This window comes from Coregonus lavaretus, assembly GCF_964263955.1.
Source record: "Coregonus lavaretus genome assembly, chromosome: 8".
NCBI lineage: Eukaryota > Metazoa > Chordata > Actinopteri > Salmoniformes > Salmonidae > Coregonus > Coregonus lavaretus.
In genome coordinates, this window is record NC_139995.1 from 39445210 (window position 1) to 39458754 (window position 13545).

The 13545-nt window shown below is 44.1% G+C and overlaps 2 protein-coding genes and 1 pseudogene across 4 annotated transcripts; 2 read left to right on the forward strand and 1 right to left on the reverse strand.

Annotated features, from left to right (window-relative positions):
• Window positions 1–44: 44 nt before the first annotated feature.
• Window positions 45–1007, forward strand: tomm6 (translocase of outer mitochondrial membrane 6 homolog (yeast)). Of its 2 annotated transcripts, none has more exons than XR_014613658.1 (3): window positions 45–213; window positions 565–722; window positions 831–1007. XR_014613658.1 is itself a non-coding variant. In XM_084167858.1 (3 exons), the coding sequence occupies exons 1-2, from the start codon at window positions 110–112 to the stop codon at window positions 659–661; spliced, it is 201 nt and encodes a 66-aa protein (XP_084023984.1). In that variant the 5' UTR covers window positions 56–109; the 3' UTR covers window positions 662–681; window positions 831–1007. The 2 variants fall into 2 exon arrangements, 1 of the variants encoding a protein (XP_084023984.1); XM_084167858.1 differs by having other exon boundaries at window positions 56–213; window positions 565–681.
• Window positions 1008–4987: 3980 nt separating this feature from the next.
• Window positions 4988–6926, forward strand: cUnh1orf74 (chromosome Un C1orf74 homolog). Its single transcript, XM_084167173.1, has 3 exons — window positions 4988–5010; window positions 5299–6334; window positions 6760–6926. The coding sequence occupies exon 2, from the start codon at window positions 5308–5310 to the stop codon at window positions 6103–6105; it is 798 nt and encodes a 265-aa protein (XP_084023299.1). The 5' UTR covers window positions 4988–5010; window positions 5299–5307; the 3' UTR covers window positions 6106–6334; window positions 6760–6926.
• A 2470-nt stretch (window positions 6927–9396) lies between these two features.
• On the reverse strand, window positions 9397–12868 carry LOC311133151 (NAD-dependent protein lipoamidase sirtuin-4, mitochondrial-like; annotated as a pseudogene). The gene is made up of 5 exons (XR_014615389.1): window positions 12803–12868; window positions 11934–12264; window positions 10159–10324; window positions 9733–10028; window positions 9397–9549 (listed from the first exon to the last, which is right to left on the reverse strand). The product of XR_014615389.1 is annotated as an NAD-dependent protein lipoamidase sirtuin-4, mitochondrial-like (transcript).
• Between the last annotated feature and the right edge of the window lie 677 nt (window positions 12869–13545).

The window sequence follows — 13545 nt, forward strand, 5'->3', positions numbered from 1 at the left end:
GGATAGCATGGACCCTGCTGTCTTTACGTAATGGTGTTACATGTAAATTCTTCCCCAAATTGGAAAAACTATCATTTAGCATCAAGGCAAGCACTCACACATTTTTAAAATGAGCGGAGCTGGGAAAAAGGCTATCGGGGCACCGTCTGGTGGTGTCGTGGAATGGATCAGTACCGCATGTCGATTTGCTACAGATAGAAATGATTTCAGAAGGTATGGGCCATATGGCTAAACATTCCTATTTCATATGCAACGTGTTTCACATATCATGTTAGCTAGCTAGCCAACTAGCTAGCTCCTTTGCCAAACATGCGCATGCTTTGCCCTTGGATATACCGGTATCAACAGCCCTGAGCTAATTGCTCAGCAGTCCCTTGCTAGCATAACATTATCTGGAAATGATTAGGGTTTTGTGATTAAAAACAAATCACGCCCCCACAACTCAACTGTCATTGAGGCAACGTGTAACTCAATGAATGAATATCTCCAGTGGTTTATTCATAACGATCCTATAATTGTTGTGTATATAATATGAATTCGTTGCTAATTGATCTGTTTCTGTAGGAACCTGATGGTCAACCTGGGCCTCTTTGCAGCTGGAGTTTGGGTTGCCAGGAATCTCTCAGATTTTGACCTGATGTCTCCTCAACCAATCACCTAGTGCAAGAACTGGATGGGCAGGCCAGTAACCTCTCCTCAGAATTCATGTTTGATTACTTTTGGTATTACTGTGTAAATTACCTGTATTCTTTCTGTAAAATTTGTAATATTGGTTGTTGCCAGTTGAATGTGGAATAAATATAAATATATCTAAAATATTTTATTTTCAGGTGTCTCGGACCAAAATGTCAATCACAAGGGACAAGATCTTGGGCTTGTTCGACATTGCAGCCAACAGTGCAGGCGACTGCCGACTGATCTGCAAAGGACCTTGCATCATAAATAACTACTTGTTATATTATTTGTAGGTCTTGTTAACTTAACGCAATAAATAACCAGGTAAATAAGTGCTTTGACATTCTTTGCATCATAAAAGTGCTATAGAAATTATTATTATTATTTTTTTTCTCCCCACCTCTATTTAACCAGGTAAGCCAGTTGAGAACAAGTTCTCATTTACAACTGCGACCTGGCCAAGATAAAGCAAAGCAGTATAAAGCAATTTAAACTGGGCTAGATATGAAATCAATCAAATATTGAAATTCTTCAAGAATGAAAGAGTCAGGGCATGCCCACTCGACCATGGGCAAGCAAAGCCTGTGTGCCATGCTCCAGTTGCCGGTGTCAACTAATGATGTATATAAACCCTGGATTGCTGATGCTAAGTATTGACCAATGAGAGGCTTGGTCGGCCATATTGGCACTCCCAGAAGGAGCAGTCCTCCATAGGAATGAATGGAATTCTACAGTATTTCAATGAAATGTTTCATGGACAAAATTACATGTATTTTAAGTATTTTGTTGTGGTATGGAGATAAAATAATGACATACTTTACATGCTTGTACACTTATGTCATTATTTTACCTCCATACAGTGGGGACAGTAACTTTCAAAAAATTATACTTTAAGGAAAATGTCTTTATATATTTTTTTGCTCACATATCATTTAAAAGGATGCATTAAGGTGTCTGTAATATAATACATGTGGAAAAAACTAATGTAGACATGAATAAATGCATTTCTATAGCTTCCAAAATGTTTTTTACAATGGTGGGTGGTGCCAAGATGGAGGCACGGTGGCTTCAAAACAGGCAGTCATCTAGTGTATATACACTGCTCAAAAAAATAAAGGGAACACTTAAACAACACAATGTAACTCCAAGTCAATCACACTTCTGTGAAATCAAACTGTCCACTTAGGAAGCAACACTGATTGACAATAAATGTCACATGCTGTTGTGCAAATGGAATAGACAACAGGTGGAAATTATAGGCAATTAGCAAGACACCCCCAATAAAGGACTGGTTTTTGCAGGTGGTGAACACAGACCACTTCTCAGTTCCTATGCTTCCTGGCTGATGTTTTGGTCACTTTTGAATGCTGGCGGTGCTTTCACTCTAGTGGTAGCATGAGACGGAGTCTACAACCCACACAAGTGGCTCAGGTAGTGCAGCTCATCCAGGATGGCACATCAATGCGAGCTATGGCAAGAAGGTTTGCTGTGTCTGTCAGTGTAGTGTCCAGAGCATGGAGGCGCTACCAGGAGACAGGCCAGTACATCAGGAGACGTGGAGGAGGCCGTAGGAGGGCAACAACCCAGCAGCAGGACTGCTACCTCCGCCTTTGTGCAAGGAGGAGCAGGAGGAGCACTGCCAGAGCCCTGCAAAATGACCTCCAGCAGGCCTGAAATGTGCATGTGTCTGTTCAAACGGTCAGAAACACACTCCATGAGGGTGCTATGAGGGCCCGACGTCCACAGGTGGGGGTTGTGCTTACAGCCCAACACCGTGCAGGACGTTTGGCATTTGCCAGAGAACACCAAGATTGGCAAATTCGCCACTGGCGCCCTGTGCTCTTCACAGATGAAAGCAGGTTCACACTGAGCACGTGACAGACGTGACAGAGTCTGGAGACGCCGTGGAGAACGTTCTGCTGCCTGCAACATCCTCCAGCATGACCGGTTTGGCGGTGGGTCAGTCATGGTGTGGGGTGGCATTTCTTTGGGGGGCCGCACAGCCCTCCATGTGCTCGCCAGAGGTAGCCTGACTGCCCTTAGGTACCGAGATTAGATCCTCCGACCCCTTGTGAGACCATATGCTGGTGCGGTTGGCCCTGGGTTCCTCCTAATGCAAGACAATGCTAGACCTCATGTGGCTGGAGTGTGTCAGCAGTTCCTACAAGAGGAAGGCATTGATGCTATGGACTGGCCCGCCCGTTCCCCAGACCTGAATCCAATTGAGCACATCTGGGACATCATGTCTCGCTCCATCCATCAACGCCACGTTGCACCACAGACTGTCCAGGAGTTGGCGGATGCTTTAGTCCAGGTCTGGGAGGAGATCCCTCAGGAGACCATCCGCCACCTCATCAGGAGCATGCCCAGGCGTTGTAGGGAGGTCATACAGGCACGTGGAGGCCACACACACTACTGAGCCTCATTTTGACTTGTTTTAAGGACATTACATCAAAGTTGGATCAGCCTGTAGTGTGGTTTTCCACTTTAATTTTGAGGGTGACTCCAAATCCAGACCTCCATAGGTTGATACATTTGATTTCCATTGATAGTTTTTGTGTGATTTTGTTGTCAGCACATTCAACTATGTAAAGAAAAAAGTATTTAATAAGATTATTTCATTCATTCAGCTCTAGGATGTGTTATTTTAGTGTTCCCTTAATTTTTTTGAGCAGTGTATAAATTAGCTGGGCGCAGGGAAGTCAAGTCCTTGATCCGGGCAAAAGGGCTTGATATTTGGCAAAGGTCCATTTATTTGGTTATTCCAAAATTCATTACATGTTAAAATTTCAAATTACATTTAGTTAAACTTCAAAATAATAAACAATTGAAACAATAAATAATCAATCCAACTTAAGTTAATGAAATCAAAAGGAAAAACAAACAATTAAGAAAAAATAAACGAAAAAACAAATGCATTCAATCAAATAACCTTTAACAATTATCAGTCCGTCAATTTGTTAGTCAGTCAGTCAGTCATGGGTGGTCGACGGTGTCTTTGTGTTGGGGAAGGGGTGGGGTCTGAGCTGGCAGTTGCTGGATGAAGGTGGCAGTTGTGGTTGGTCGATGCTGTGTCCAGGGTTGGTGCTGGTGTTGGGGCTAGGACCGGAAAAACCTGGGTTGGTGTTGGGGCCGGGTTGGAAATCGTGCTGGTACCAGGACTGGAAAACCAGGGGTTGGTCTGGTGCTGGGACTGGCCAATGGGATCTGGATTGGTGCTGGGACTGGATCTGCAGAGGGGAGGAAGGACAATCTCAGGAGCAAGCAGGCACACAAGGGTGCCCTAGACCCAGGGGTCAGTGATGGCACTCCCCTGTGGTCCGCTTGCTCTGGGTGAAGGACTGATGTTTGGTCCTCCACTTCGCCCTCTTGTGTTGGTGGATGTTTCCTGATTCTGGGCTGGTGCCGGTTCTTTTGACTAGTGGGGAGACAACCATGAACAGCCATCCACGAGATGTCTTTCTGTTTGTTTGTGATGCCGTGGTGATTGACATATAACCATACCTGTTGCAGGTCCACGGCTTAGCTGGCTCTCTGGTGTGCGATTGTGTCCTTGGAGCGGATGTGGGCCATGATGTCCTTGTACTTCCAGGAAGCCAGCCCAGCCGTGGGCAGACCTAACCTGAAAGCAAAATCTCTCCATGTCTTGAACACTGGTGGGGGGTCCCAGCAATAGGGCACAGTGTGGTCGATGGTGCTGAGTCCGAGGGTTCTGAGAATGGCGGTGGCAAAATACCGTTCAAAGTAGCTGGCTTTCCTGTCTGTCTTGTGGATGTTGGTGACGAAGTTGGATAGTCCCTGTGCCCTAATGATATTAAGATGATGATCTTTGGCAAAGGGAGTGGGATGCTAGTAGTAAGGGGAGGCAATTGTATTGCGTGCACCAGTTAGTAAAGAAAGAGGTGGGGAGTATGGGATGTAGGAGAGAGGAAGTTGTGTGGAGTAGACTACGGTTTGGGCACACAGGTTTGAATGTCACGTTGATGTGGATGATAGGGAGACATGAAACAGGTCTGTGTGATGGGTGTTTAGTGGAGGAAACGGTGGAATGTGTTGATATTTTGTGAACAGTATGATGTAGATAGGGAAAGATTGTGTTAAAGGGTTAGAGAGGCTGGACGGGGTTGGGGTTTGCGCCGTGTAGTGGGGGGAGGGAAGTGGTGTCTAGGGCTCTATTTCACTTTCTTAGCTGAACATGAATAATAAACAGAATTTAATGTAGGTAAGCCGTGACTGGCCTCACACTCCAGTACAGTAGGTGGCGATGCATGCACCTTAAAAGTTGGCTGCGATCTGCCAACCCAATCCCGAAATAGAAGAGCGCAACGACCAGAAGTAAGCATACTTTGAAGGTGCCGGTAGATTGATACATAGATTAACTTTAGGAACAATGAGCTGTAGCCTACTAATTAATTAGTCAAAGTAAATTATATGTGGTAAGGAACTGCAAGGTATGAGCATGGTTCCAGTTTAGCCATGCATTACTAGGTTAGCTATTATGCTAGCTGGCTACTGTAGTTCCTCCGGCATGCTCGTTTTAGGTGCTAAACTCGTACTAACGCACACCACAGCATAGTTTCATTCATCAACATGTAATGTTCCCACATGTTCAAATTCCCCTAGGAGCAATCCATGGCTTCTTCAGACGTCTTTGTTGCTGCTGCTCGCAAATGTCTACGAGTTGGAAAGAAACTCTTCTCCGCCACTGTGAGTCTGAACCTGGCTGCTCAGGTCCTGGCTGTGGACTTGGGCCTGAAGCCCGCTCTGCTATATGACAGTAATACAGCATCTGCAGAGCAGGTCCAACAGTATCTAAACTCTCTGCAGGCTGCACAACTTGTGTCCAAATCTCTCCAGACAGTGGTCATCAGTGAGAATTCCTTGATTGTGAACCCATCCCTAACTATAGCAAACCTGGAGGAACTTCTCTTGAGGAGGACTGTGACTGTGGTGGATATATGTCACTCACTGGAGCAGCCTGCCGTCACTGAGCTACAGTGGGGAGCTATCAGGGACATGATTCAGGCATTACTTGCTCATATTAGACAGTTTGGGCAACATTCTGCGATGAGAAATGGCCCTCACCGAATCGAAACGAGACATTGTGAGGCATGGAATCTGTGTACTCTCTTTGGGATTCTATTGGGCTACCCCTCCACATACTGGTTTGACCAGAGCAGGAGCTTTGAGAACTGCCTAGCTATGTCTCCGCTGGTGGTGACCAAGGCTGTGGCGTCCTGGCAGGGTGGTGTTGCGGGTCACAGGTGTTGCCTGTATTCCTTCAGCACCCCAGAGGTGCTGCAGGCAGAGACTCTGTCAGTGATGGCTAGCTGGACTACACAACTTCAGGAACGATTTCAGCAGCAGACTGTCTTCTCTGGACTCAGTGTGACCAGATCAACTGTCACCTTACCTTCTGTGGCTCTATGATTATAATGGCACTTTGTGGATGGATATTGTAGGAAAAAAATTCAGTGACACTATTTGTATTTTGGATATTGTCTATAAAACATTTGATAAGCAAACATTGAAGCACTTGTTCATGTTTACAAATGTAAAACTGATTTACATAAGATGTTTTATTAATTTAAAATGTAAATCCCCTCATTTGGTAAATGCATTTGTGAGGGAAGTTTACACCAATGACTACATCAAGCATGTGGCTACAAACTTGTTGGATGCATTGTAGTTTGTTTTGGTTGTGTTTGATTGTTTTGCCCAATAGGAACTGAATGGTGAATAATTAATATTGTGTCATTTTGGGGTCACTTTTATTGTAAATAAGAATAGAGGTTTCTGAACACTCCTCCATGAATGTGTATGCTACCATGATTAGGAATAATCATGAGTGAATCGTTACTGATGAGTGAGAAATGAAGAGGCACAAAGATCATGATCTTTATTCCTGATTTTGGGGGTATAATATGATCATTATTCATGATTATCTGTAATCATGGTAGAATCCACATTAGTGTTTACAATAAAAGTGACTCCAAAATTACAATACATTATTCGCCATTCAGTTCCAATTGGGCAAAACAATCTGACACACAACCAAAACAAACTGCATATGCATCCAACAAGTTTGTAGAGTCACAACCTTGATGTAGTCATTGTGTGCTAGGAAGTACTTATTACTTTTTCAAATGGGTGGACTAGTTGCATTAAATGCTTTCATTTCTAAACAATAAAACATATGTATGAAAATACCCTCAAATAAAAGGCGACATTCTATGCTGTCGGCTCATATGAAACATTTGATATCAAATCCAAAATGCTGGAGAAAAGAGCCAAATACAGAGGAGTGTACAGTTGAAGTCAGAAGTTTACATTCACTTAGGTTGGAGTCATTAAAACTCGTTTTTAAACCACTCCACAAATTTCTTGTTAACAAACTATAGTTTTGGCAAGTCGGTTAGGACATCTACTTTGTGCATGACAAGTAATTTTTCCAACAATTGTTTACAGACAGATTATTTCACTTAATCACAATTCCAGTGGGTCAGAAGTGTACATACACTAAGTTGACTGTGCCTTTAAACAGCTTGGAAAATTCCAGAAAATTATGGCATGGCTTTAGAAGCTTCTGATAGGCTAATTGACATCATTTGAGTCAATTGGAGGTGTACCTGTGGATGTATTTCAAGGCCTACCTTCAAACTCAGTGCCTCTTTGCTTGACATCATGGGAAAATCAAAAGAAATCAGCCAAGACCTCAGAATTTTTTTTGTATACTTCCACAAGTCTGAAAATTGCTCCCAAGGAGGAACCAAACGCCTGAAGGTACCACGTTCATCTGTACAAACAATAGTACGCAAGTATAAACACCATGGGACCACGCAGCAGTCATACCGCTCAGGAAGGAGACGCGTTCTGTCTCCTAGAGATGAACGTACTTTGGTGCGAAAAGTGCAAATCAATCCCAGAACAACAGCAAATAACCTTGTGAAGATGCTGGAGGAAACAGATACAAAAGTATCTATATCCACAGTAGAACGAGTCCTATATATCGACATAACCTGAAAGGCCGCTCAGCAAGGAAGAAGCCACTGCTCCAAAACCGCCATAAAAAAGACAGACTACGGTTTGCAACTGCACATGGGAACAAAGATCGTACTTCTTGGAGAAATGTCCTCTGGTCTGATGAAACAAAAATAGAACTGTTTGGCCATAATGGCCATCGTTATGTTTGGAGGAAAAAGGGGGTTGCTTGCAAGCCGAAGAACACCATCCCAACCGTGAAGCACGGGGGTGGCAGCATCATTCTTTGGGGGTGCTTTGCTGCAGGAGGGACTGGTGCACTTCACAAAATAGATGGCATCATGAGGAAGGAAAATTATGTGGATATATTGAAGCAACATCTCAAGACATCAGTCAGGAAGTTAAAGCTTGGTCGCAAATGGGTCTTCCAAATGGACAATGACCCAAAGCATACTTCCAACGTTGTGGCAAAATGGCTTAAGGACAACAAAGTCAAGGTATTGCAGTGGCCATCACAAAGCCCTGACCTCAATCCTATAGAAAATGTGTGGGCAGAACTGAAAAAGCGTGTGCGAGCAAGGAGGCCTACAAACCTGACTCAGTTACACCAGCTCTGTCAGGAAGACTTATTGTGGGAAGCTTGTGGAAGGCTACCCAAAACGTTTGACCCAAGTTAAACAATTGCTACCAAATACTAATTGAGTGTATGTAAACTTCTGACCCACTGGGAATGTGATGAAAGAAATAAAAGCTGAAATAAATCATTCTCTCTACTATTATTCTGACATTTCACATTCTTAAAATAAAGTGGTGATCCTAACTGACCTAAGACAGGGAATTTGTACTAGGATTAAATGTCAGGAATTGTGAAAAACTGACTTTAAATGTATTTGGCTAAGGTGCATGTAAACTTCCGACTTCAACTGTATTTACTAGTTAGCTAAAATGATGGATAGGCTGAAGGCGTCCACATGCTTCGGTAGAGTTTGTGCATAGACTGACGTGTTTGTTTGTTTAGGACTTCGGTTCGTTTTTTGGGGGGATATTCGGGCACACATTTTTTTCTAGAGGCAAGCTGAAGTTCGGTGCTGAAGTCTACGCCCCTTCGTCAGTGATTGGTCAACAGTAGGGATTCTTCAATAAAGTCTGTTGCCAGATGACTCGTTTTCATGCACATTTTTTCATTGAATAATACTGCACCAAACATCTTAGATGTAAAATTGTGCGATTAATATCTCTTGGGCAAAACGTCAAAATTAATGACAGATTTCTAGACTGATCTTACATTAATTCTGACTATTTTGAGGAAGTGTATACTGGCTACGTCTCAAAATGGACAAACAGTACTATTGCCGCTTTTTTCTTATTTTTTCAAGCGAAAGTCTTAAAGGTGTATACGAGCACACTCAGCTAGGTGCCAGCCGATCTGAACCATGCTGACACCCTAAGTGGAAAGTAGAATAGTAACCATTAATTCCTATGGATGACTGTTACTTCAAAGGAGGATCAATATGGCGGGTGCTAACATCAGCATAGCACCCTGTCAGCCATAAAGCATATCCGCCATTACTAGTGGGGTTTCCCATAGACTTCATTGAAACAAGTTTCCATCACTCCAGCTCAACGTCCTGAGGCTGATTGCATTGCTGCCTGGATGACCGAGAGGTAGAATAGTAGAGCCCATTGAGTAGTTCAGTTGTCAGAGACCGTGTCCTAGTAAGGCCATCCGTCTGTCTCTGGTCAGTGGGGCTGAATGACAGACAGTACCTCCCCACAACGAGCACTGACTCTGAACTCTGTCAGGTGGTCGGCACTGGTAGGCCCAATGTTCAAGATGGCCACTGGGATCTTCTGGTCAGCTGCTGCCAGTAGGAATCTGTACCCAGAATACACCTAGAAAAAACAAGGATATAACAGTTATACACAGATGTCTTGTAGATACATCTTCAAGTTCTCAAAGACAGAAATAGTCAAACTGCAACACACAGTTGACTACTGAAAACAACTACATTTTCCATTTTAGAGGTATGGTCTATAGACTCTAGCAATATATAATAACACCTTATTTATGCCCACCTGCAAAGAAGATCCCGCAACTAGGACCGCATCAGACTCCACCAGTCTCTCATGTACAAACTGTACTGTCCCTCGGTTCACTGTGTCCCCAAAGAATGTCACGTCTTGCTTCAGTATACCCCCACAGTCCTTACAGGGAGGCACTCTGAAGTGGAGGACCTGTTCGTCCTCAATGAAAACATCCCTGTCGGGAGCTACACCACCAGCCAGGTGCTACCCACCCAGGGTTCAGTCCTGCGAAACGCTTCTGGAGCTCTTCTCTAGCAGACATCGCACCACAGCCCAGACATAACACCCTGGGAGGGACACAGACAGACGGATGGACACACAGGTAAAAAGCTCAGTGTTGCTCTGAGCCAATGTCCTTGAACAAGAAGTCTATATAGTGTGGTGTGTCCATCCGTCTGTCATTCACTGCTCTCCTACCTGTGAGCGCAGCCGTGTAGTTCAGTCAGTCCTTGGTGCCCTGCCTTGGAATGAAGCGCGTCCACATTCTGCGTAACCAGCCAGTGTACCTTCCCCTGTTTCTCCCACTGCTGCAGGGCCAAGTGAGCAGAGTTTGACTGATGAGAGGAGAACTGTGGCCAGCCCACATACAGTGAGGGAAAAAAAGTATTTGATCCCCTGCTGATTTTGTAAGTTTGCCCACTGACAAAGAAATGATCAGTCTATCATTTTAATGGCAGGTTTATTTGAACAGTGAGAGACAGAATAACAACAAAAACATCCAGAAATACGCATGTCAAAAATGTAAATAAATTGATTTGCATTTTAATGAGGGAAATAAGTATTTGACCCCCTCTCAATCAGAAAGATTTCTGGCTCCCAGGTGTCTTTTATACAGGTAACGAGCTGAGATTAGGAGCACACTCTTAAAGGGAGTGCTCCTAATCTCAGCTTGTTACCTGTATAAAAGACACCTGTCCACAGAAGCAATCAATCAATCAGATTCCAAACTCTCCACCATGGCCAAGACCAAAGAGCTCTCCAAGGATGTCAGGGACAAGATTGTAGACCTACATAAGGCTGGAATGGGCTACAAGACCATCGCCAAGCAGCTTGGTGAGAAGGTGACAACAGTTGGTGCGATTATTCGCAAATGGAAGAAACACAAAATAACTGTCAATCTCCCTCGGCCTGGGGCCCCATGCAAGATCTCACCTCGTGGAGTTGCAATGATCATGAGAATGGTGAGGAATCAGCCCAGAACTACACGGGAGGATCTTGTCAATTATCTCAAGGCAGCTGGGACCATAGTCACCAAGAAAACAATTGGTAACACACTACGCCGTGAAGGACTGAAATCCTGCAGCGCCCGCAAGGTCCCCCTGCTCAAGAAAGCGCATATACAGGCCCGTCTGAAGTTTGCCAATGAACATCTGAATGATTCAGAGGAGAACTGGGTGAAAGTGTTGTGGTCAGATGAGACCAAAATCGAGCTCTTTTGCATCAACTCAACTCGCCGTGTTTGGAGGAGGAGGAATGCTGCCTATGACCCCAAGAACACCATCCCCACCATCAAACATGGAGGTGGAAACATTATGCTTTGGGGGTGTTTTTCTGCTAAGGGGACAGGACAACTTCACCGCATCAAAGGGACGATGGACGGGGCCATGTACCGTCAAATCTTGGGTGAGAACCTCCTTCCCTCAGCCAGGGCATTGAAAATGGGTCTTGGATGGGTATTCCAGCATGACAATGACCCAAAACACACGGCCAAGGCAACAAAGGAGTGGCTCAAGAAGAAGCACATTAAGGTCCTGGAGTTGCCTAGCCAGTCTCCAGACCTTAATCCCATAGAAAATCTGTGGAGGGAGCTGAAAGTTCAAGTTGCCAAACGTCAGCCTCGAAACCTTAATGACTTAGAGAAGATCTGCAAAGAGGAGTGGGACAAAATCCCTCCTGAGATGTGTGCAAACCTGGTGGCCAACTACATGAAACGTCTGACCTCTGTGATTGCCAACAAGGGTTTTGCCACCAAGTACTAAGTCATGTTTTGCAGAGGGGTCAAAAACGTATTTCCCTCATTCAAATGCAAATCAATTTATAACATTTTTGACATGCGTTTTTCTGGATTTTGTTGTTGTTATTCTGTCTCTCACTGTTCAAATAAACCTACCATTAAAATTATAGACTGATCATGTCTTTGTCAGTGGGCAAACATACAAAATCACAGGGGATCAAATACTTTTTTCCCTCACTGTAGTTCCTAGCCCAGTAGCGCTGACGGGACTTGGCGTTGCGTATATACTCTGTGTGCTGCATAGGTCGCCTGTCTGTGCGAGCATAGAGACCCACCCCATCTGAGCGGTAGTCTGGGATGCCAGACTCTGTGGAGAGCCCGGCTCCAGTGATGACGAAGAGGCGTGTGGCGCGTGAAAAAAAGGCCTGTAGCCGCTCCAGGGCGTGGGCATCGATGGTGCTGCTGGCGGGCACGAAGCTCTGGACGCCCGCGGGAACAGATGATGTTGCCCGCCTCCCAGGGGCCACACCACACAGTGCCAGGTGTCTCCACGGCAACCGCAACCGCATCTGCATTCACAGTACATAGTAAGATTGATGCTTTTTGAGTATGTTGCATGTTTCAAAAAACATACACCTTTCAAAAAAAGGAACCTGTTGGGATCAAGTGTTTCAGTGGGTAAGTAACTCCATAGGGAGGGAATGTCTAAAGAACAAATGTCACTCAATCTCATCTGGTCTATGTGAATTAAGGAACACATGACAGGCGCAATCATGCCTCATCACAAGTTTCAGTCACATCTCATTATAAATACAATAATTATAACTCCAAAGTTCCTAACTTGGCTTTATCAGACTCAGTAATTGTTCAGTTTGTCTATTACAGTATTCGACTGTAAACATACGAAACACTTAGGTCAAGGCTGATTTGTTTTGTTTACGAGATCTGGCTTGTCATTGAACTCCTGTCATTAGCTGGGAACCCCTCCAATTTGATGAGATTTTCGTGAAGGTTAAGTGGAGGAATACCGATAAGAACCATACAACCACAACAGGCATAAAGTACACATTGAAAGGAGCTAATACAATTCAGCGTCATGTAACGTACCTTATAATGACACGAGGTACACGTTTGATTTTAGAAACAGCCGATAATGTAGCAACCAACTCTTACAAAAGAGCACGGCAACGGTCGCTATGCACGCTGGGACTTGTAGTCCAGTAGACAGTATACTGAACTAATGAACTACACATTATCAAAGGTTTGAAAAGTTGCATATTGCAACAAAAAAAAAGTGTAAACTTGCATTGAAATGTATTGTGAAAACAAAAAATATTAAACATTCAGGTGGGTTTGGAAGTAAGAAACAATTATTTGGCTACATGTTGGCAAGCCACTGGTTATGTCCTCCATGACAGGTCAATGCAAAACATTAGCCTGATATTAACCCATTCATAAATGCTAACTACCTTTATCGCCTATTGACGATAGTATCTTCTGGACAGGGGCGTTTTGTTAAGAGCCCCGACGCACGTGCTGAACGTTAAAACGCATCGCTTGCTGTACGGCTTTGGAAACATATCTTTCATAGCAAAAAAACATTGTTAAATTACTACACACCTTCAGTGACGATTTTAGCATGTAAATATTAGTGGGGCAAACTAAAAAATGTTTTTTTTAGATGCATACCAGCAAAGCCATTACACAACACTAAACAATACATTAATTGCACTATAATGGTGACAAACAGTGCCCACAAACTGTTAGGGCCTACATAAAGCTGTCCCAACAGCAGAGCTTTCCTTTCAGCGCCATGGAGTGAATCCTACCGCCGCTACACCTGGCTATCA